Source organism: Carcharodon carcharias, chromosome 4, assembly GCF_017639515.1.
Source record: "Carcharodon carcharias isolate sCarCar2 chromosome 4, sCarCar2.pri, whole genome shotgun sequence".
Lineage (NCBI taxonomy): Eukaryota > Metazoa > Chordata > Chondrichthyes > Lamniformes > Lamnidae > Carcharodon > Carcharodon carcharias.
The window spans coordinates 165,331,372-165,355,605 of record NC_054470.1 but is presented as its reverse complement, the minus strand read 5'-3'; the positions used below and the strand labels follow the sequence as shown (position 1 = coordinate 165,355,605).

Sequence of the window (24,234 nt, the reverse complement as noted above, 5' to 3'; positions counted from 1 at the left end):
ACACATAGGTGTTAAAGTTAAAGTTGGTGATATTATCTAAACGAATGTGCTAATTAAGAATGGATGGTAGGGCACTCAAGGTATAGCTCTAGTGGGGGTGGGGAGAGCGTAAAAGATTTAAAAAAAAAAAAATTTTTTTTTTTAAAAATAATGGAAATAGATGGGAAAAGGAAAATCTTTATAAGTTATTGGAAAAAAAAGGAAGGAGGAAACAGAAAGGGGGTGGGGATGGGGGAGGGAGCTCACGACCTAAAGTTGTTGAATTCAATATTCAGTCCGGAAGGCTATTAAGTGCCTAGTCGGAAGATGAGGTGTTGTTCCTCCAGTTTGCGTTGGGCTTCACTGGAACAATGCAGCAAGCCAAGGACAGACATGTGGGCAAGAGAGCAGGGTGGAGTGTTAAAATGGCAAGCGACAGGGAGGTTTGGGTCATTCTTGCGGACAGACCGCAGGTGTTCTGCAAAGCGGTCGCCCAGTTTACGTTTGGTCTCTCCAATGTAGAGGAGACCACATTGGGAGAAACGAATGCAGTAGACTAAGTTGGGGGAAATGCAAGTGAAATGCTGCTTCACTTGAAAGGAGTGTTTGGGTCCTTGGACGGTGAGGAGAGAGGAAGTGAAGGGGCAGGTGTTGCATCTTTTGCGTGGGCATGGGGTGGTGCCATAGGAGGGGGTTGAGGAGTAGGGGGTGATGGAGGAGTGGACCAGGGTGTCACGGAGGGAGCGATCCCTACGGAATGCCGATAGGGGGGGGTGAAGGGAAGATGTGTTTGGTGGTGGCATCATGCTGGAGTTGGCGGAAATGGCGGAGGATGATCCTTTGAATGCGGAGGCTGGTGGGGTGATAAGTGAGGACAAGGGGGACCCTATCATGTTTCTGGGAGGGAGGAGAAGGCGTGAGGGCGGATGCGCGGGAGATGGGCCGGACACGGTTGAGGGCCCTGTCAACGACCGTGGGTGGAAAACCTCGGTTAAGGAAGAAGGAGGACATGTCAGAGGAACTGTTTTTGAAGGTAGCATCATCGGAACAGATGCGACGGAGGCGAAGGAACTGAGAGAATGGGATGGAGTCCTTACAGGAAGAGGGGTGTGAGGAGCTGTAGTCGAGGTAGCTGTGGGAGTCGGTGGGTTTGTAATGGATATTGGTGGACAGTCTATCACCAGAGATTGAGACAGAGAGGTCAAGGAAGGGAAGGGAAGTGTCAGAGATGGACCACGTGAAAATGATGGAGGGGTGGAGATTGGAAGCAAAATTAATAAATTTTTCCAAGTCCCGACGAGAGCATGAAGCGGCACCGAAGTAATCATCGATGTACCGGAGAAAGAGTTGTGGAAGGGGGCCGGAGTAGAACTGGAACAAGGAATGTTCCACATACCCCATAAAGAGACAGGCATAGCTGGGGCCCATGCGGGTACCCATAGCCACACCTTTTATTTGGAGGAAGTGAGAGGAGTTGAAGGAGAAATTGTTCAGCGTGAGAACAAGTTCAGCCAGACGGAGGAGAGTAGCGGTGGATGGGGATTGTTCGTGTTCCCGTCACATTCTGAAATCCACACCCAGTGCCATGCGCCGCTAAATGAACACACTGGACCTCTCCCTCCAGCAGCACCGCCGTACCCTTTTTCAAAGCTGCGCGTGCCCCCAGTTTCATTTTATCCTTCAGCTCATCCGACGCTTCAACAAGAAACTTTTTCTCTTTCTCTCAAGTGCTAAGGAACGCAAGCTCCAACAACTCATCGACACCAACACCCATCTAGGACCCTCCACCCCTGCCCGTCCCTCCGTCCCCACCCCATCTTCCAATCCCAACCCCAGCCGTGTATTCACTATACCCCCTGACCTTCCTCTCTCCGATGCTGAACGTTCAGTGCTCAGCAAAGGACTTAGTTTCATACCCTTACGCCCTCACCTCAATGAATTTTGGGCTCAGCATGATGCTGAACTCTTCTTCCGCCGTCTTCGTCTTCGGGCTCACTTCTTTGGGCAGGAGTCCTCTCCCAGTTCAACAGATCCTTTTACCCATCTCCAATATTCTCCCTCCACCTGGACCCCTCCCTCTGGATTCTTACCTTCTCTTGATCTTTTCCTTGAGAACTGTCGGCGCGACATTAGTCATCTCAATTTCTCTGCTCCTCTCACCCATTCTAACCTGTCTCTCTCTGAACTTACTGCACTCCATTCTCTCAGCCCTTAGCTTCTTCCTCGAACAGAGGCCCGAACAATCCCCATCCACCACTACTCTCCTCCGTCTGGCTGAACTTGTTCTCACGCTGAACAATTTCTCCTTCAACTCCTCTCACTTCCTCCAAATAAAAGGTGTGGCTATGGGTACCCGCATGGGCCCCAGCTATGCCTGTCTGTTTATGGGGTATGTGGAACATTCCTTGTTACAATCCTACTCCGGCCCCCTTCCACAACTCTTTCTCCGGTACATTGATGATTACTTCGGTGCCGCTTCATGCTCTCGTCGGGACTTGGAAAAATTTAATAATTTTGCTCCCCATCCACCACTACTCTCCTCCGTCTGGCTGAACTTGTTCTCACGCTGAACAATTTCTCCTTCAACTCCTCTCACTTCCTCCAAATAAAAGGTGTGGCTATGGGTACCCGCATGGGCCCCAGCTATGCCTGTCTCTTTACGGGGTATGTGGAACATTCCTTGTTCCAGTCCTACTCCGGCCCCCTTCCACAACTCTTTCTCCGGTACATCGATGATTACTTCGGTGCCGCTTCATGCTCTCGTCGGGACTTGGAAAAATTTATTAATTTTGCTTCCAATCTCCACCCCTCCATCATTTTCACGTGGTCCATCTCTGACACTTCCCTTCCCTTCCTTGACCTCTCTGTCTCAATCTCTGACATTGTCATCAAACCCGCTGACAAGGGTGGTGCTGTTGTTGTCTGGCGCACTGACCTCTACCTCTCGGAGGCTGAGCGTCAACTCCCAGACACTTCCTCCTACCTCTCCCTGGACCATGACCCCACCACTGAACATCAAGCCATTGTTTCCAGGACTGTCACTGACCTCATCTCCTCTGAGGATCTCCCTCCCACAGCTTCCAACCTGATAGTCGCCCAACCTCGGACGGCCCACTTCTATCTCCTACCCAAAATCCACAAACAGAACTGCCCCGGTAGACCGATCGTCTCAGCTTGCTCCTGCCCCACAGAACTCATTTCTCGTTATCTTGACTCCCTTCTCTCTCCCCTTGTCCAGTCCCTTCCCACCTACATCCGTGATTCCTCTGACACCTTACGTCACATCAACAATTTCCAGTTCCCTGGCCCCAACCGCTTCCTCTTCACCATGGACGTCCAATCCCTCTACACCTCCATCCCCCACCAAAATGGTCTGAGGGCCCTTAGCTTCTTCCTCGAACAGAGGCCCGAACAATCCCCATCCACCACTACTCTCCTCCGTCTGGCTGAACTTGTTCTCACGCTGAACAATTTCTCCTTCAACTCCTCTCACTTCCTCCAAATAAAAGGTGTGGCTATGGGTACCCGCATGGGCCCCAGCTATGCCTGTCTGTTTATGGGGTATGTGGAACATTCCTTGTTACAATCCTACTCCGGCCCCCTTCCACAACTCTTTCTCCGGTACATCGATGATTACTTCGGTGCCGCTTCATGCTCTCGTCGGGACTTGGAAAAATTTAATAATTTTGCTTCCAATCTCCACCCCTTCATCATTTTCACGTGGTCCATCTCTGACACTTCGCTTCCCTTCCTTGACCTCTCTGTCTCAATCTCTGGTGATAGACTGTCCACCAATATCCATTACAAACCCACCGACTCCCACAGCTACCTCGACTACAGCTCCTCACACCCCTCTTCCTGTAAGGACTCCATCCCATTCTCTCAGTTCCTTCGCCTCCGTCGCATCTGTTCCAATGATGCTACCTTCAAAAACAGTTCCTCTGACATGTCCTCCTTCTTCCTTAACCGAGGTTTTCCACTCACGGTCGTTGACAGGGCCCTCAACCGTGTCCGGCCCATCTCCCGCGCATCCGCCCTCACGCCTTCTCCTCCCTCCCAGAAACATGATAGGGTCCCCCTTGTCCTCACTTATCACCCCACCAGCCTCCGCATTCAAAGGATCATCCTCCGCCATTTCCGCCAACTCCAGCATGATGCCACCACCAAACACATCTTCCCTTCACCCCCCCCTATCGGCATTCCGTAGGGATCGCTCCCTCCGTGACACCCTGGTCCACTCCTCCATCACCCCCTACTCCTCAACCCCCTCCTATGGCACCACCCCATGCCCACGCAAAAGATGCAACACCTGCCCCTTCACTTCCTCTCTCCTCACCGTCCAAGGACCCAAACACTCCTTTCAAGTGAAGCAGCATTTCACTTGCATTTCCCCCAACTTAGTCTACTGCATTCGTTGCTCCCAATGTGGTCTCCTCTACATTGGAGAGACCAAACGTAAACTGGGCGACCGCTTTGCAGAACACCTGCGGTCTGTCCGCAAGAATGACCCAAACCTCCCTGTCGCTTGCCATTTTAACACTCCACCCTGCTCTCTTGCCCACATGTCTGTCCTTGGCTTGCTGCATTGTTCCAGTGAAGCCCAACGCAAACTGGAGGAACAACATCTCATCTTCCGACTAGGCACCTAACAGCCTTCCGGACTGAATATTGAATTCAACAACTTTAGGTCGTGAGCTCCCTCCCCCAACCCCACCCCCTTTCTGTTTCCCCCTTCCTTTTTTTTCCAATAAATTATAAAGATTTTCCTTTTCCCACCTATTTCCATTATTTTTAAAAAAAAATTTTTTTTTAAAATCTTTTACGCTCTCCCCACCCCCACTAGAGCTATACCTTGAGTGCCCTACCATCCATTCTTAATTAGCACATTCGTTTAGATAATATCACCAACTTTAACTTTAACACCTATGTGTTCTTTTGTACTATTGTTGTTGACATCTTTTGATGATCTGCTTCTATCACTGCTTGTTTGTCCCTACAACTACACCCCCCCCTCCACCTCTCTCTCTCTGTCTCCGCCCCCCCACACACACACCTTAAACCAGCTTATATTTCAACTCTTTCTTGGACTCGAACTCAAGTTCTGTCGAAGGGTCATGAGGACTCGAAACGTCAACTCTTTTCTTCTCCGCCGATGCTGCCAGACCTGCTGAGTTTTTCCGGGTAATTCTGTTTTTGTTTTTGTTTTTGTTTTGGATTTCCAGCATCCGCAGTTTTTTTGCTTTTAGTACTCCAGGGTGATGGCCTGGGGACCCAGGTGAAATTTGAATTCAATTAAAAAAAATCTGGAATTAAAAGTCTAATAGTGACCATGAAACCATTGTCGGTTGTTGTAAAAAAAAAAACCCACACCTGGTTTACTAATGTCCTTTGGGGAAGGAAACCTGCTGTCATGTGACTCCAGAGCCACAGCAATGCGATTGACTCTTTAATGCCCTCTGAAATGGCCCAGCCAGCCAACCAGAAATGCCAACATCCCATGAACGAATAAACCAAAAATGTTCCTGGAGCCAAGAGCTGAGAATTTAAGTCCACTGTGATATTAATGAATCAGCCTGGCCAATTTAACAACAGTTCCATGGGACACTACAGACTTGCCTGATTCAGATATTAAATTATCAAGACTGCCACAGAGAGCTGATATGATTTTCATTCAGCAGTGCCATGTATATCATCTTAGAATCTTTTTAACTTCAAAAGGACCTTGGGTGGGATTTTCTGGCCTCGCCCTGCCAAAAGCCAATGGAATTTAGGCTGGGCCTCCTAATCTCCCATGGCAGGTCCTGCCACGATGAAGACCCCAGCCTTGTTTACTTCCTAGCAGTGCAGTCAATAACATCTTTATAACAGGTAGCACTTGGAAAAACCTTTATTTGTATATTTTGGTAAAATAAAAACTGGATAGAGGTCCTCAACTCCTACCATTATGTTGATGGTGAGGAATTGTTTAAAAATTGATTATATTTCCTTCCAGTGGTGGGTGAGGTGATGGAAATGGCCCTTAATTAGGCTCTTAACTGGCTCAACTGGCTGTCTGGTGGGCTGCTGCTCTGCTAAGGTTCCCACCACTAGTAATATGCCGTGGTGCCAGGCAAGACGTTGGACTCCCTTCACAACGCCATCCCCCACCATATTACCAACCCTCCTAGCCCATCCCCAAAGGTCTGGAAAAATTCAGCCCTCTGTCTCAAACATAGCCAAAGTGCTTGCTCCAACAAAAGAGATGCCTAAGCGTTTTGTTTCCATAGGTTATATTGATGCCGATTTCAGTGTCTCTGGTGCCACGTATAAAGTTTATATCCACTTTGCCATGAAGTTGCTGTTAGCAACAGATTCAGGTATTCTGTTTGTGTGTTTGCCCATCAATTACCAACAAGGTTTAAAGCAGCCCTTTCAAGGCCATCAGGGCTTCAAAATGTGAAGTACAAGCACCCCAAGAACTAAGTTTCTCACAGCTTCTAAGGTCTGGTCGGTCGACCTGCATATGGGCTTGGGTCCAACCCCTCCTTTTCGTAAAAGCACTCCTGAAACTGATTGTAACTTTTGTTTGATGAATGTAATAACTTGTCATTTAACACTAACTTATTTTGAAATTTTAAAATGTGTTGATTTTTGAAGAAGAACCTAGTGGAAGTTAGATAAAGTTCAGTTAAAATAATAGGGACAAAACTGTAAAATAATTTTTGCAGAAGCAGAGGCAGCTGCTATACTTCTAGAGATTTCTGATGCCGTAATTCTTGCATAAGTGAAGTTTAAAAATGAATTCTTTCCTCCTCCTCAGAGCTTTAGTCCTTCAGTCCAAGGTAGGCGTAAGCCACGTGAAATTGACTTTGAAACTATGAAGCTGATCAGTAATGGAGCCTATGGGTGAGTGTCACTTCCATTTCCATTTCATGGTCGTATATATGGAAGTATAAAAGCAATTTCAATGTACCCTACTAGCAGCAGTGAGTTGTTTGCCAGAGAAAGGGGAGCGTTCATCTTCTGATTCCCTAACGATAACAGAGTTGACACTGCACAGTGTTATTAAGCACATCAGTGTCACTGTTAATAGTTAATATGTTGCTCAATTTTCCATCTTTAGTTGAAAATAATGAAGATTTGTTTTTTTAAAAGCTTACCATCTGCAGCGGGAGTTTAATAGTATACAGTATGACATTATTTTTGATTGAAATCTGAAGTTTTGAGATGAAAAAATAAGTGTAATGGGCCATAATCTCTAGTTCTCTAGTAATAGTATCCCATACCAGGTTGTATCATCTGGCTGTTCTGACACTAGATAATTGTATCACTGGTGAGCAACTTGAGGACTGACTGCACCTTCTGTTTTTTTTCAGAGCTGTGTATTTGGTTCGCCATAAAGAAACCAAGCAGAGATTTGCAATGAAGAAAATAAATAAACAGAACTTGATCCTTAGAAATCAGATCCAACAAGCATTTGTAGAGAGGGATATCCTGACGTTCGCAGAAAATCCGTTCGTTGTTAGCATGTACTGTTCCTTTGAAACCAAGCGACATTTGTGTATGGTGATGGAATATGTAGAAGGTAATGTGCTCACTTTTAAATAAAATTGGTTTTTGTTCCTGAGATGACCTATTCTTGCTCAGTGTAGAGTTCTAAGCAATCAAGTAATGTTAGATTGCCTTTGGTAGGTGAAAAATGATTTTTTGTTAATTTTTAGGTGGAGATTGTGCTACACTGTTGAAAAATATGGGCCCCTTACCAGTAGATATGGCAAGAATGTATTTTGCAGAGACAGTCCTTGCTTTGGAATATCTGCACAATTATGGAATTGTACACCGAGATCTGAAACCAGATAAGTATGTATATGTAAAGCATGTTGGCTTCAGATTTTAATTGATTTGCAAATTTTAACTAATTGAAAGTAGGATCTCTACTATCTGATTGCATATGCAGAGACTAACTTTTGTAAATATGTTACTCTATGTTGTTGCACATGTATCTTCCATAAAACTTTAGATGTGGTGTAATTTTACATTGATAAAATAAATGATGATGTACATATTTCAGGATATTAGCCTGAACATTTTGAGATTTAGTGAAGGGATATACATCCTGAGCACCAGACAGTAAAAAGACCCCTTATGTCATTGGCTTTTAATGCCATATGATTTGATTTACTTTCCTTTTAAAAACGTTATATGGACCCATTTCTTTTAAATGGCACAAATAGCATTCATTCAAAACTCTTAATTGCCACCATTGACTCTGGCACATATTGGTGGATCAACAACCTGATACACAACTCTTACAAGGGAAAAAAATAGGCAAGGACCTGTTGACTGAAGCAAATCAACATCTTGGTTAAGATAAAAACAGAATTACCTGGAAAAACTCAGCAGGTCTGGCAGCATCGGCGGAGAAGAAAAGAGTTAATGTTTTGGGTCCTCATGACTCTTCAACAGAACGGGTCTGCCGATGGTGCCAGACCTGCTGAGTTTTTCCAGGTAATTCTCTTTTTGTTTTGGATTTCCAGCATCCACAGTTTTTTGTTTTTATCTCTTGGTTAAGATAGTTTGAGATTACTGCATTTATACTGGGTGCACCCTCTCAGTTGTATTATTAGCTTGTAATATCCCTGTCCAAGTGTTGTACACAGAAGATTCTTGTAGTATGCAATTTGTAGAAGCTAAACTAAGTAGTATGTTAATACAAGGGAGTATTTTGAGAAAGAGTTTTTATATGCTGTTAAAGAGTCTTGCTCAGTTTTCCAGGGATTTTCAAAGACAGGAACCATGTAGAATTATTGAATGAAGAATATAGAATTAATTGAGGAAACCCAGAGAGTACTATGAAGCTGATTCCTGAACCTGAAGACTGAGTTATGAGGAAAATTTGTCAACCTGGGATTTTACTGTTTGGCGCAGAGCTGAATATGGGGGGACATGACAGATGTTGATACAGTTTTTATAGATATGGAGAATTTGGTTCTCTTGTTGGGCATAGTGTTCAGGGGCCAAGAAACACTCCTTAAAATCATCAAAAAAAATGAAGGAATTGGACAACTTGTTTTTTTTTACCAGCAGTTCGATTAAAAAATGAAGACCAGCAGCTATTTTTTTAATTATGCCTTTTCGATTTTAAAATGAGACAAACCATCAGGAAGAATTGGCAAGGCTTTGGGTGCAGTGAGATTTACAAGAGAGGAGGTACTTCTGGGATTGTTAAGGTTAAGGGAAGATTTAATGGAAGTGTTCAAAATTGAGTGTTTTTGATAGAGTATATGGGTAGAAACTGTTTCGTCTGTCAGGAGGGACAGGCGCCACAGAGAGCATAGATTCAGTAGGTAGTTGGAAGGAGGATGAGTGTATAAATTATTTTACACAATTTGGAATGCACTGCCTGAAAAGATGGTGGAAGCTGATTCAATAGGAACTTTCAAAAGGAAATTGGATTTTCATGTGGAAGGGAAAGAACTTCTGAGTTCTGGGACAAGGGGACTAATTGGTTTTCTAAGAAAGTTCTGCATAATTGTTGAAGTTCTCTCTTACATTTCGAATTTTTAATTTTTGTGTTAGAAAAGATGGAGCATTCAATGTCATTAAAGACTTGGAAAAAAATGTTCTTCAATGACTGATGAATTGAAATGAGCATGAAGTACATTGGGTGGAATTTTCCGTGCCCGTTGGCATTGTGCGTGCTTGGCAGTGTGAGAGTGTGAGCATCAATATAGCGAGAAGGCCACAGTTTACGATCATCAGCTCAGCCCATTGATGGCATGCTGTGTTCCCTGCGATCAGAAACCACATTGTAAAACATCTGCATATCATCATAAGGCCAGCCCGCCGGAATCCTGCCCCCCCCGTTGGCGTGATTGCATACTGACGTGTTTCACAGCAAAATATATAAGGCGTGCATTTGGCAGGTTGCACTTTGAGGGTAATGTGGCGATGAGTACACAGTAACGTGGTGCAGCACTCCCCTGGGTCGCCTGTTGGATTTCAAGGTTGAGGCGAGTTGGAGGCATGGGGGCAAGGGCTGCCCTGCAGTTGAGGCAACTTGGGGGTGGAGGCAAGGGTTGCCCTGTGGTTGAAGGTAGTGCACAAACAGATGCAGGATGGGGAGGAGGGAAGCGGCCATGGATTAGGGACATCTTATATAAAGTGACCATTCCACTGCAGTTGAAACAGTTCAGGTGCAGCCACATTGATATGATTGGAGTCTAGCTTTGAGCTTATCTGCCTACTCAAGCAACACAGAGGCATCAAATTGCCACCAAGTGCTCCAGAGCTTTTCACCCCTCGGGCACAGACTGCAAACTAATGAACGTTTTAGTGGACTGCAGAACAGTTGGACAACTGGGCACGTTGTACAATGTCCTTGCTAAAGCAGGCCATGGAGCAGTTACTGGCGGAGGCGCTCATAGACCCTTGCAATGTCATCATCCCGGTTTGGGCCAGTCTTTCCCATGGTTCAGGTTAACAGCGCAACCTTGCAGTGCAGGTTAGGAGAATGCCTGTGCCTGAGCTGAGAGCACAGCATGCAGTCCAGTGGGCAAAGCTGCCGCCAATCGGTCAGGTGGAGCGGGGCGGAGCTAGGTGGGGTTTCAGGCAGTCATGCAGCGCACTAAACTCTGGCCATCCAAGTGGTGGCCAGCACTCTCCAAGATGCATTAAGGGGCCTTCAACCTTAACCAAGAGAGGTTCTTAGTACACCTAAGCTAACCCATGCGCATGTCTCTCTCATCCTGCAGAGGAGTACATCAGGAGTTTGGAGCCTGGCGAACTAGCTGTATGTCTCGTGGCATACAGAGGGTGGAGATGAAGGAGAAGAGAATGATGGAGGCACTTGACTGCACAGAGGGAGGAGCAGTACCCTATGGAAGAAGGGGTGGCTGGGGCTCCCACACATGCTGCTGAAAAGCCACAGCGGGCCTAGCTAGACCCAGGGTCTATAGGCGCTGCATTTAGACCACACTTGGAATATTGCTTGCAATTCTGGTCACCACATTATCAGGAGGATATGGAGGTGTTGTAGAGAGTGCAGAGGAGGTTTACCAGGATGCTGCATGGTCTGGAGGTTATTAGCTGTGAGGAGAGGTTGGAGAAACTCGGATTGTTCTCACTAGAGCGATGGAGATTGAGGGGCAACTTGATAGAAATCTACAAAATTATGAGAGGCATGAACAGAGTAGATAGTCAGAAGCTTTTTCCCAGGGTGGAAGAGTCAATTACTAGGGGACATAGATTTAAGGTGAGAGGAGAAAACTATAGAGGAGATGTGCGTGACAAGTTTTTTACACAGGGGGTAGTGAGTGTCTGGAATTCGCTGCCAGAGGAGGTGGTGGAAGCAGGTACGATAATGGTGTTTAAGAGGCAGCTTGACAAATACATGAATAGGATGGGAATAGAGGGATACGGACCCTGGAAGTGCAAAATGTTTTAGTTGACGGGCAATATGATCGGCACAGGCTTGGAGGGCCGAAGAGCCTGTTCCTGTGCTGAGCTTTTCTTTGTTCTTTGTTCATTCCTGCAATGACTGAGAACCAGTGTCACCAAAGACTGTGCATGTCTAGAGAATTGGTTAGTCACATCTGCCAGCTACTGCAGGATTTGGCGCCATGGGGATGTGCAGGGCATCCACTGCCAGTGGCTGTGAAAGTGAACAAGGCACTCAATTTTTATGCCAGTGGGTCCTTTTGGGGCTCCACAGGTGACCTCTGTGGGATATCACAAGTCTCCACCCACATATGCATCCGTGAGGTCTCGGATACCATCTTCGTGAGGGCACACAACTTTGTGCATTTTGCCCAAGACCAACAGAGCCCAGGATGTAAGAGCGATTGGATTTGCCCAGATGTCGGGGTTTCCCACAGGTGCAGGGTGTGATCGACTGCACTCGTGTGGCGCTCAAATCTCCGTTACAACAAGGAGTCAACTACATCAACCGCCAGGGATTTCATACGATGAATGTGCAGCTTGTGTGCGACCACCACAAACGCATCCTGCAGGTCTGCGCATGGTTTTCAGCGATTCCTACTTTCCCAGTTAGTCATGGAACCCTGATGTTTTCCAGGGTCCACAGAGGCTGCAGAGTTGTTTCCGGGAATGCATAAATAATGCGGCAGGTTTGGGATGATATGGTGTGAAAAGCCACCATTGCAGCCGGCGAGTAAAACATCGTTTTACCCACCTGTTACCACACTTAGTGTAAATCTGGGATGATTCCACCCACTGTCAATGCAATGCTTAGATATATATAGATCATCTTTCTTTCAAATGGGACAAATAGCATTCATTCAAAAGTCTTAATTGCCACCATTGACTTTGGCTCATGCAGTTGGAGTCCACTACCCAATACATAACCCTTGCAAGGGAAAAATTAGATCAAGGCCTGTTGACTGAAGCAAATTAACATCTTGGTTAAGATGGTTTGAGATGACTGCATTTATAATGGGTGCACATCCTCTTGATTTGTACATTGAAGATTCTTGTAGTATGTAATTTGTGAACCATGGTCGCAAAATTCACCTTCATTGTATTATGGTGCCAGCAGGATGGAAGCCGACAGCTTAAAAAACACCAGCCAAACTGCTTCTGGCACAGCCCAAATGTGTCATTATCGTAAGGGCACTAGTGTGGTTGTGCTGTGCATGCACCGGAAGAATGGCAGATTGTGCCAATCGTGACATCAAACAGCTAATTCGGAACACAAGTTGCCACTTTGGACCTTGCAGACCCAGTTAGTGCCCTCTCACTCCCAGCTAAACAAAGGAACCCCTGCCCTACCCTTACCACCAGTATCACAGAATTGTTATGGTGCAGAAGGAGGCCATTCGGCCCATCATGTCTACATTGGCTTTCTGAATGAGTATTATGACTTGGTGCCATTCTCCTGTCTTTTCTCCGTACCCTTGCACATTGTTTCTATTCAAACAATCATCCAATGACCTCTTGACTGCCTCAATTGAACCTGCCTCCACCACACTTCCAGGCAGTGCATTCTAGACTCAAACCACTCACTGTGTGAAAAAAATCTTTCTCACATCATATTTGCTTCTTTTGCATATCACTTTAAATCTATGCTCTCCTGTTCCTGATCCTTTTACGAGCAGGAACAGTTTCTCCCTGTCTACTCAATCTAGCCTCCCTCTATCAAATCTCCTCTTAACCTTCTCTTCTCCAAGGAGAACAGTCCCAACCTCGCCCATCCATCTTCATAACTGAAGTTTCTCATCCTTGAACCATTTTGTAAACCTCTTCTGCACTCTCTCGGATGCATTCACACCCTTCCTATAGTGTGGCATCCAGAATTGTACCCAATACTCCAGCTGAGGTCTAACGAGTATCTTAAATAAGCTCAGCATAACCTTCCTGCTCTTATACTCTGGTGGAGCTATTTAAAAGAATCACCATAAGACTTCATACCGAGGTGCTTTTGATATTCTTTTGCTGCTGCAGAGTGAATGACAGTACTGCTTTGAGTATTATTGGAGAAGTTTCTGGATTCAAAATGCTGAAACCTGACAAGGAAGTTAGAGGAGTTACCTGCTGTACCTGCATGCCAATTCTGTATACAAAGAAACCCAAATCCCTGTGAATACCAGCATTTTGTAGTCTCTCACCATTTTAAAAAATATTCTGCTTTTCTGTTTTTCCTTCCAAAGTGGAGAATTTCACGCTTCACCACATTATATTCTGAGCGTTATGTTCTTGCTCACTCATTTAAACTATCTATATTCTTTTGTAGCCTCTTTGTGTCGTCTTCGCAGCTTACAGAGTCACACGGTGCAGAAGAGGCCCTTCGGCCCATTGAGTCTGCACCGACACGTGAGAAACACCTCACCTACCTACCTAATCCCTTTACCAGCACTTGGCCCATAGCCTTGAATGTTATGACGTGCCAAGTGCTCATCCAGGTACTTTTTAAAGGATGTGAGGCAACTCGCCTTCACCACCCTCCCAGGCAGCGCATTCCAGACCGTCACCACCCTCTGGGTAAAAAGGTTTTTCCTCACATCCTCCCTAAACCTCCTGCCCCTCTCTTCGTGAGGATGTGAGGATAATTAAGGAAAGCTAGCATGGGTTCATCAAGGGAAAATTATGTTTAACCAACTTGCTGAAGTTTTTTGAGGAGGTAACAGAGAAGGTTTATAAAGGAAATTCTGTTGATGTGGCATATATGGATTTTCAAAAGGCATTTGATTCAGTGCCACACAACAGACTTGTGAGCAAAATTCTAGGTCATCGAATAAAAGGGAAAGTTTGCACTTGGATAAGAAATCAGCTGAGTGACAGGAAACAGAGTAGTGATAAATGGTTGTTTTTCGGATTAGAGGAAGGTTTGTAGTGGAGTTTCTCAGGGGTCAGTGTTTGGACCCTTGCTCTTCCTGATATATATTAATGACCTACACTGTGGTGTGCAGGGCATGATTTCAAAATTTGCAGATGATACAAAGATTGGAAATTTTGTCAACTGGATGGGGATAGTCTTGAACTTCAAAAGGACATAGACATTTTGGTGGATTGGGCAGACAAGTGGCAGATGAAGTTCAGTGCAGAGAAATGTGAGGTGATTTGTTTTGGCAGTAAAGATATGGTGAGACATTATAAAATAAAGGGAGAGCCTCTAAAGGAGGTGCAGGAACAGAGGTGTATGTGTACATAGGTCATTGAAGATGGCAGGGCATGTTGAGAGAGCAGTTAATAAAGCATATAGTATCTTAGGCTTTATTAATAGGGGCATTGAGTCCAAGAGTAAGGAGGTCATGTTGAACTTGTATAAGACACTAGTTAGGCCTCATCTGGAATACTGCATCCGGTTCTGGGTGCCGTAGTTGAGAAAGGATGTGAAAGATTTGGAAAGAGTACAGAGGAGATTAACAAGAACGATTCCTGGCATGAAAAACTGTAGCTTTGAGGCTAGATTGGAGAGGTGGGGACTATTTTCTTTGGAGAAAAGAAGGCTGAGAGGAGATTTGACAGAGGTATTCAAGATCCTGATGGGTATGGACAGGGTATATAGTGAGAAACTGTTCCCATTCAAGAGAACATCAAGCACTAGAGGGCACAGATTCAAAATAATTGGCAAAAAGAGTAAATGTGATGTGAGGAAACATTTTTTCACCCAGAGGATGGTTGGAGTCTGGAACAAACTTCCTGAAAGGGTGGTGGAGGCAGATTTGATCGAGGTATTCAAAAGGGAATTGGATTGCTACCTGAAAAGAGAGAATGTGCAAGTTTACAGGGATAAGCCAGGGGAGTGGGTGGAATGTTCTTCCAGAGAGCCAGTGCAGACTCGATGAGCTGAATGGACTCCTTCCGCACTATAAAGATATTGTTACACTGTGTGTTGTAGGACCTTGTCAGTAGAAAGCTTACTTTCAGTAAGCTATAATTTCAGTCCCTCTTGGGCTGCAAGACAATAGGGACATAGAACAGAGAGAGGGAAGTTATGCACAGAAAGGAGGAGGGCTTTCAACAGAAGGCCATGCCACCAAGGATCCTTAGGGAGGAGCAGTGTCTGAGGCACTTACATTTCATCAAGGAGGTGGTTACTGAACGATGCTGCCATCTACAACCAGACCTGCAGCAACACAGGTCGTGTGTATCACTGCCAGTGGCTGTGAATATCACTATAGCTCTCAATTTCTACGCCAGTGGATTCTTCCAGACTTGAGCAGTTGAAATTTGTGATAATTTACAGTTCACAGTGTGACGTGCGGAGTAGTGAGGCTAGATAAACTGTGTACTCCTCCCATCCCGGGCATAAAAAACTTCATAACCATCTGTCTTACCAGAAAGAAACAGGGGAGCGGGCACATGGTTTTGCCAGTCTAGTGGGATTCCCAGTGGTGCAGGGCCTTATCAGCCGCCCCACATCTTAGCAGAGACACCCACAAAGACAGCCACTGTGTGAATGCACAGTTGTACAAACAAGAATTTGTAATAAAACCTCTCAAGACATTTCACAGGAGCATTTACCAGTGGATTTAATTTGAGTTCTTAAGTTCAACATAAAAACTTGTTTCATCAATATTCATAACATAAATGCAATTTTTGATATTTTTAATATAAATAGTTTAAAGGGATTTGTGACAAGCAGCTATTTTAGATTGAAAATAGCCTGATCTAAGTTTGTGCTATGCCATTCTTGTGTGGTTAGGTGTTTGTTTAAAAGTTGTGTGTAGCCTATTATTATAAAGTATTGAATCTGTCACCATAACACCCAGTAAAACAGATCCTGAACTTTTCTTTAATTTAAAAAAAATCACGAATATGTCTGCATAAGGACAAAGCGCTGGGGGGGGACGGTGGTGGGGAGTTTTATGAGGCCTGCAAGAATGGGAAACGTGATGGCTGGGGTGACTTAATTAGGCAGGAGCTGAAATTTCACTTCCCCGATGATGAGTTCAAATTTAAAGATTAAGTTAGCGGCATGTCTGTAGCAGGTCAGGCCTTATGCCAACCCGTGACGATTTCCTACTTGCAATACTTCTGCATGCCATAAAAACTCATTATATCAAAACAGTGTAGAAAATGCAATCTAACAAGTGGTGCCCTGATTGGAAAGAAGATGTTGGAATTTGTGTAAATGGATGTAAGAAGATATGCTCTGCTAGAAACCCGATTTCTATTTGCAGTCTCATGAAATTGTACCTCTTAGCTCCATTAAGCATGTCATGGACAAGTGATTGCTATTGGCAAGCAGATCATTAAAGTGAAATTCTCACTGTTTCAGAGCTGCTGGCACATCTGAGACGCTTTTTCAAACTGCAATAGAAATCCCACTTTTCCGATGGTTAGGAATTATTTATTTATCTTCACTATTTTCAGCCAGTGGTTTGTATCAATTTTCTACTTTTTGTTGCATCCAGTTTCTCTCTCCACCTTACTTTTCGTAATTATGCTCTCATTTCAGGATAAAGTGAGCTAGAATCTCATGACACCCGTTTCATGTTTACTAAAGGTGATGTGCAACAGTTGGCTTTGTGCAGTTGTGTCTGAAGTCAGCGGTTTTCCTTGTTGAACCCTGACACAAGGGAGGAGCGCAGGAGATTGGCAGCTTGCATGGAAGCTCGGGACCGGCAAAGGCGAGTCAGGGAGAAGGGGAGGGTGTGGAGTTGGATCAAGGCCATGGAGACATGGAAGAGGGATCCAAGGCAAGGCAAAGGATGGGGTCAGGGGCATGGAAGATTGAATTGGGAAGGGCCTGGCCTCCTGAGTGTGGTGGCGCAGGGGCATGGTGGAGACAGTCAAGGTAAGAAAATGAGGGACCTAAAGGGTGGGATCGAAACTTTTCACATGTGGATCCATCCCAGGGTTTTGACTGGCAGAGTACTTACAGGACTTGGAGTTCAACAACAACATCTCAGTTACCCCCGCTGGAGTGATCTCGGACAATGCCCTTTACAATGCATAGAAGGGAGGGCCAGCTGAGCCTGCAAGTTCAACCATGTCACAAAGAGAGAGGCGAGAACAACACTGGACATAAAATGAACATTCAATTAAGAGTGAACAAAAAAAATCATTGTTTCTCCCACAAGAAAGGAAATGCCCCTAACTCCCTGGTAATCATCAATGCCTGCAAACCATGAGGTGTGCCAGTACATTTAGCCCTCGGATCAAGCTAGTCTCAACAAATAACAATGATGCATACTTGAATAAAGTGAAACAAATGTAAGGTGAAATGTTTACAAGTGAAATTTAAAATTGAAAAACACTCGTACTGCCTTTGGGCTCTCAATAATTCTTATAATAATGGCGATGGAGTTTGTTCAGGAGGCTCTTTTCTAGTCCGCCCATTCCTGCTGCATTGTCAGCTGATGGCGGGTTTCACCAATGAAAAGCTTCTCCTGCTGTGCAGTTGCACGTATCTCCTGTGCATGCTGCCAGCGCTTTAAATTTTCATTGGAATCACATGGGAACCCGCAAAAAAGCCAGAGAGCGGAAGTGGCACCCACTTCCAGTTCCCCTGTCGGGAACAGCACAACAAGGATAAAATTATTGACTTCAAAGTTTAATGTAAATTGCAGCTTTTAAAGACTGAATTCATACATCTAATTCAATTGAATAATCAATTGTCACTTTTTTTATTTTGCATTTGTGGCCTCAGCAATTATCTTCTTTATTATCTGCATGGATATTATTTGCTTAACCTGGAGCAAGTTAATCAATAATTGTTGCAGAAAGTGGGATGAATATACTTTATATAAAAGCATGGGAAAATAATACCAGGAGCTTGTTTAACAGAAAGCACTGATTGCAGTTGTTATTTGGGGTGATGTAGTTAACCTTAGCTGAGGCTAAGATGAACCACGGTTCTGAATTCTGATCGATGCCTGGTGCCTCCATCCTGAAAGGGGCACCTGATGCAGATGGGATCTGAGTGAGAATCACACTTCTTCCCACTTCCAACATCAATATTATTTTTTCTGACCTCCTTTTTTATGGTGATTATTCTATCTTGTTGCTTCTCCTTATCAACTAACTGACCAGTGGAAACAATCTCATTGTTTACCTTGATAACTGCTCACAATCTTGAAGAATATTATTGGGCTATTCCTCAATTTTCTCAGTCCTAGTGATTAAAAACCATACATTTAAAAGTTTCTCATCCAAACTTTAAGAACATAAGAACATACAACGTAAACCCCTAATCCCTGATAACATCCTAATCTACCCTGCATCTTTTCCAATGGTTTTATCCCCTTCCTATTATGGGGTATCCAAAACTACTCATCATGAACAGTATCTGTGATACTCAACACCTCCCCAACCAGTGCACACACATAGTGTTCCATGAAATTCCCCCTCTTCACTGCACCTTCAAATGCATGCTCTCAATTTCTCTTTGCAGCAGCACCATCTCTTTCCCTTGTAGCTCTCCAGGTCCAGAGTTCCTTATCATACTGACCTCATCCTTTGGTTTTATGAAAACCTTTTTTTTCCTTCCTAACTGATAACAAGGACAAGAAAACCCAGATAACTTCTAGATGTTGGCCTACCTCCCTGTCTTCCTTCTCCTTTCTCTCCTTTTGAGATTGTCTTTCCTAGCAGCTTCCCCTTGGCTAGATTTTCATTACCATCTCTCGACTTTTTCCATCGATCAGTCCTCAGCAAGTGCATGAGCTTCATTAGAAACATAGAAAATTAAAGCAGGAGTAGGGATTTCGGTCCTTCGAGCCTGCTCTGCCATTCAGTATGATCGTGGCAGATCCTCTACCTCAACGCCATACTCCCGCTGCCTCCCCATACCCCTAGATGCCTTTAAAGTCTAGAAATCTTATATTCCCTTCTTAAATATATTGAGTGACTTGGCCTCCACAGCCTTCTGTGGTATAGAATTCCACAGGTTCACCAACCTTTGAGTGAAAAAGTTTCATCTTATCTCAGTCCTAAATGACCCACCCCATATCCTGAGATTGAGATCCCCTTGTTCTAGACCACACCTTCCCCCCCCCACCCCATGACATTCCCCTACCTGGACTTAATGGCAAGTTCTTTTTCTACTGTCTTTGCCTCTCTACTTTATTTCTTGGTCAGAAAGATCTTTCTCATGCATCTGACCCTTTCTCATGTCTCCAAGTCTCACCACCCTCGGCGACCCTCCCTTTGGTCTCACGCCTTCTCTCGATATTTTCATGGAGAATTATCTCCATGATATCCACTGTCTCAGTTTCTCCACTCCTCTTACTCGCTCTGATCTATCTCTCTCTGAGCTTAACACAACTTATTCCCTCCATTCTGCCCCTAACATTAGTGAAACCTGCTGACGAAGTTTTCTTCATTGTTGTATTGCAGCTGAGACCGAAAGCTAACTCCACAACAGCAACTATTGTTTCCTTCTATCCACAACTCCACTGACAAATATTAAGCCACTATTTCCCAGAGTGTGACAGATGTCATCTTTTCTGGATATTCATTCCCTCCCCCATGCTACCTCTAACCTTATGGACCCCCAACCACGAACTGTCCATTTCTGCCTTCATCCAATAGTTTGAATTTATTGTTGTTTCCGTTGCCTGGCGCATATTCCCCCTGCCTCCCCACTCCCCCGGCTCACCCGCACTTATCCAGTGTCTAATAAAATAATATTGTGAGCAATTTTGGGCCCCATATCTCAGGACGGATGTGCTGGCCCTGGAGAGGGTCCAGAGGAGGTTCACGAGAATGATCCCAGGAATGAAAGGCTTAACATATGAGGAATGTTTGAGGACTCTGGGTCTATACTCGATGGAGTTTAGAAGGATGAGGGGAATCTGATTGAAACTTACAGAATACTGAAAGGCCTGGATAGAGTGGACGTAGGGAAGATGTTTCCATTAGTAGGAGAGACTAGGACCCAAGGACACAGCCTCAGAGTAAAGGGAAGACCTTTTAGAACAGAGATGAGGAGAAATTTCTTTAGCCAGAGAGTGGTGAATCTATGGAATTCATTGCCACAGAAGGCTGTGGAGGCCAGGTCATTGAATGTATTTAAGACCAAGATAGATAGGTTCTTGATTGGTAAGGGGATCAAAGGTTACGGGGAGAAGGCGGGAGAATGGGGTTGAGAAACTTATCAGCCATGATTGAATGGCAGAGCAGACTTGATGGGCCGAATGGCCTAATTTCTGCTCCTATGTCTTATGGTCTTATCTGTGAGTGATGTTAGGAAGTAATTATTCATACAAAAGGTAGTTGAAATCTGGAATTCTGTTCTCCCAAAAAAGTTATTGAAGCTGAAAGCCAATTGAAAATTTCTAAATTAAGATTGATGGATCCTTCTTGAGAAAAGGTGGTAAGAACTAGGGAACCAAAGCAGGTAGATGAAGTTGAGATACAGATCAGCTACAAACTAACTGAATGACAGATCAGGCTTGAGAGGTTGAATGGCCTACTCCTGTTCCTATGTTTTATTGTGCTTTCAGTTCAACACAGAATAGAGTCCTACTAATGGAGGAACTGCCACTGTATGATTTACTTGAATTTCTGTATACGAATTTTCAATACTCAATGGTGTATTATGACCACATGGTATCCGTGCAATCGGATGTTTAACAGTATACTTCGCAATTATGGAATGGAAATAAACAATTAGCCAACCTCTACATACAGTGGTTGGGATGGAAGAATGGATTTCAAAGGAGGCACTGCAGAAAGTTATCTTCATTCCAGTACAGTGGAGTAAGACCTAGGCTGTCGAAATTTATTGGAGAATGCGCCTTCCAATATGTTTTGGCTGGTCATTTTTATTCAGATGTTCCATTTGGAATACTGCAACAAATGTTCAAACGCAGCAAACCTCAGGGAATTTGAAAGAAAAGTCATGGGTCTCCATAATGGAGAGAGCATAAACATATGAGCTCATCCTGACAAAGATCATGGATGAAAGCAAAATGTTTGAATGTTACTCGATGCGAGAGAGTTTAAGGTATTTACAAAAACTGAAAAATCCATTGGTATGACATAAAAGTTGAAATCAAAGTGGATCAGATCAACAGCACATCGTATTCAGGATGTGTTAGACCAGAAAGAATTTTTGAAGCTATGGCTGAGATAAACCTGCAGGACTTACAGCAGCAAATTCTCTGCCCTGGAGAGCCACAGTGTAGAAAATGCAAACTAACAATTGGTGCCCTGATTGGAAAGAAGACGTTGGAATTTGTGTAAATGAATGTAAGAAGATACGCTCTGCTAGAAACTCCGATTTCTATTTGCAGCCTCATAAAGTTGTACCTCTTGACCCCATTAAGCATGTCATGGACAACTGATTGTTATTGGCGAGCAGATCATTAAAGTGAAATTCTCACTGTTTCAGAGCTTGTGGCACACCTGAGACATTTTTTCAAACTGCGGTAGAAATTCCACTTTTCCAGTGGTTGGGAATTATTTATTTACTTTCACTATTTTCAGCCAGTGGTTTGTATCAATTATCAACTATTAGTGGCATCCAGTTTCTTTCCCCCCTCACCTGGTGAGAACCGCTGCTGGTTTTCCGAATTGCTGTCATGAGGTAGTCAGTTTTCATTAGCTAGGTGCCTCAGGGTTTGATGTTGCAATAGCTTAGAATTTTCTTGCAGTTATCTTTCAATTAAAGATTTTTTTAAAAAATAAACTACTCAAACGCAATTTTGAGGAAATGAAATGGATGTTTTTTCCCTGTAGCTTGCTTGTAACATCACTGGGGCATATCAAACTGACGGATTTTGGATTGTCAAAAGTTGGACTGATGAACATGACAACTAACCTTTATGAAGGACACATTGAGAAGGATGCCAGAGAATTCCTGGACAAGCAGGTGAGAGCCCCATGGGGCTGTGCAAGGTAGTAATTTAGCTGAATAGCATCCATGTTATCTCAGCTGCTCCATATATTTGGCTGTCAGGATTTGAAAGCCGAAACAAGATGCAACTTGTCAACTGTTTGAAAACAATAGAGATTTTTTTGTTGGGCCTGTCACACAAATAAATCTCCATAATTTAGAAGCGGGCAAGATATTTATATTCAGAAAGTTAAACACAAAGCTAGCATCAGAAAATTAATATAAGTATCAGATAATTTGATTCAGTATTTTACTGATTGCCCAACTCATGTTTTTCAATCTTTGTGTAAGATTGGTAGTCCTTTTATGGTTCAGCCCGGTTTAATAAAGCAAATTTCTATATGTTTAAACAAGTCTTCTGTAGATGCCTGATAACCATTTGGTCTCTTGATTGTTGAAAGCCACTTTTATGGAAAGAATCCATGTCGTCTTTCATAAATTTTTAATTCTGGAGAAATAATATCTGAAAGAAATCAAAACTGGATCTCACAACTAGATTCACATAATTCTCAAAATAAGTCAACTTGTACCTTTATTTCAAAACTTCTTCCTGTGCTCAGTATTAATCCAGCATCAATGAAAGAGTTTATTTGAATAGTGAAGGTGAGATATTCCCATTTTTCAAGTTCATGAGGTATTTTAAAAAGAAAATTTCACTTGCAGCAAGTGGCAGCTGCACCAGTATAAGCCCAGACTCAAACTGGAACCATTCCTGCAGTAACTGATAGAGACTTGAGTTCTTAGCACACTACAAGGGAAATACAAATGGCTGGAAGCTTAAAACTGCAGTAAGTGGAATTTGAAAAATCATGTGTGGAAACCAAATAGAGGGCAGGAAGCTGAAAGAATAAGGAAATGCACATGAACAAAGGGGATAACATTTTAAAAAGAAAGAAAATTCAAACAATTAATTTATATACTGTAACTGTGCAGAATGAGACTATTTAGCCAATAATCATGAGAGAAACTGCTTCTGTCTGGGATGTGGGAATTAAAAATGTGGTCTACGTTTCTGCTACATCTGCACTCTTCCTTCTTTCTCCAGCAATGTTCACATTTGTTTTAAACAAAAAATGTTAACTCACTCTCATCCATAAATAATAGAATGGATGCTTTTGCACCCAAATAGCAAGAATCAGTGAAGGAGTAAATGGAGACCCATCACTAACAAATCGTGCAAAATCTGCTGTGCACTGCACCTGGGAAGGATGTCAAATTCTAAGAAATGCCCCATTTCCCTTCAGCACACTTCATTACCAAATGAAAGCAATTGGTCCCTGTAAAAATTACTTTACCATTCTACTGTCTCGCCAATATTCTGTATGAGGTGAATGCAAACTGTTTTTCTGTGTTATGACTCATATTGATGTGGATTTAAGGTAATATTAAAAGGCACCTTGCTCTTTCTGATTCAGTGTAATCAAAGGCATTTATATATACCATGTTCGATTAGGACTGGATATAGTCTGACCCTTCTTATCCTTGATTACTCTTGTACTGATGCTCATGTAAGTGTTTTGTTTGTAACATCCCTGCTATAATGAGTAAATTCTAAATTCAGCAATGTGTGCAGAAAGTTATAGCAAAAAAACACACTGCAGTTTTACTTAACGGATTCATATTGTGAAAATGCAAATACTGTAATGTCCTGCTCTGTTTATTGCATATATGTTCATACACATTTGAATCATGGTTCCAGAATTGCAAAATTGTTACAGCACAGGAGCCATTTAGCCCACCATGTCTGCGCCACTTCTCTGCAGGAGCAATTTACCCAGTTCTACACCCACCCCCCCCCATCTTCTCTCCATAAACCCTGCACATTCTTCCTTTTCAGGATAATCCAATTCCCTTATTTGTTTATTTTATAGCACCATTCCAATAGACGTCCTTACTATTGTACAGAAAAACAGATATTGCTTTATTGTGGTGCTGCTTACTTTGACAAAAATGCTAACAGAATTAAAAAC

At 43.6% G+C, this 24,234-nt stretch overlaps 1 protein-coding gene across 5 annotated transcripts in view; it reads left to right on the top strand.

The window, feature by feature from the left end:
• Positions 1-24,234, top strand: part of mast4 (microtubule associated serine/threonine kinase family member 4) — a 528,952-nt gene that overhangs the window by 460,629 nt on the left and 44,089 nt on the right. For 3 of the 5 annotated variants that reach the window (XM_041186028.1, XM_041186027.1, XM_041186026.1), the window contains 4 exons: positions 6,779-6,864; positions 7,335-7,543; positions 7,680-7,818; positions 22,108-22,240. In XM_041186028.1, coding sequence (XP_041041962.1) covers positions 6,779-6,864; positions 7,335-7,543; positions 7,680-7,818; positions 22,108-22,240 — 567 coding nt within the window. Of the gene's footprint in view, positions 1-6,778; positions 6,865-7,334; positions 7,544-7,679; positions 7,819-22,107; positions 22,241-23,679; positions 23,773-24,234 lie in introns of all 5 variants that reach the window. The other 2 variants (XM_041186024.1, XM_041186025.1) reach the window with 1 other exon arrangement.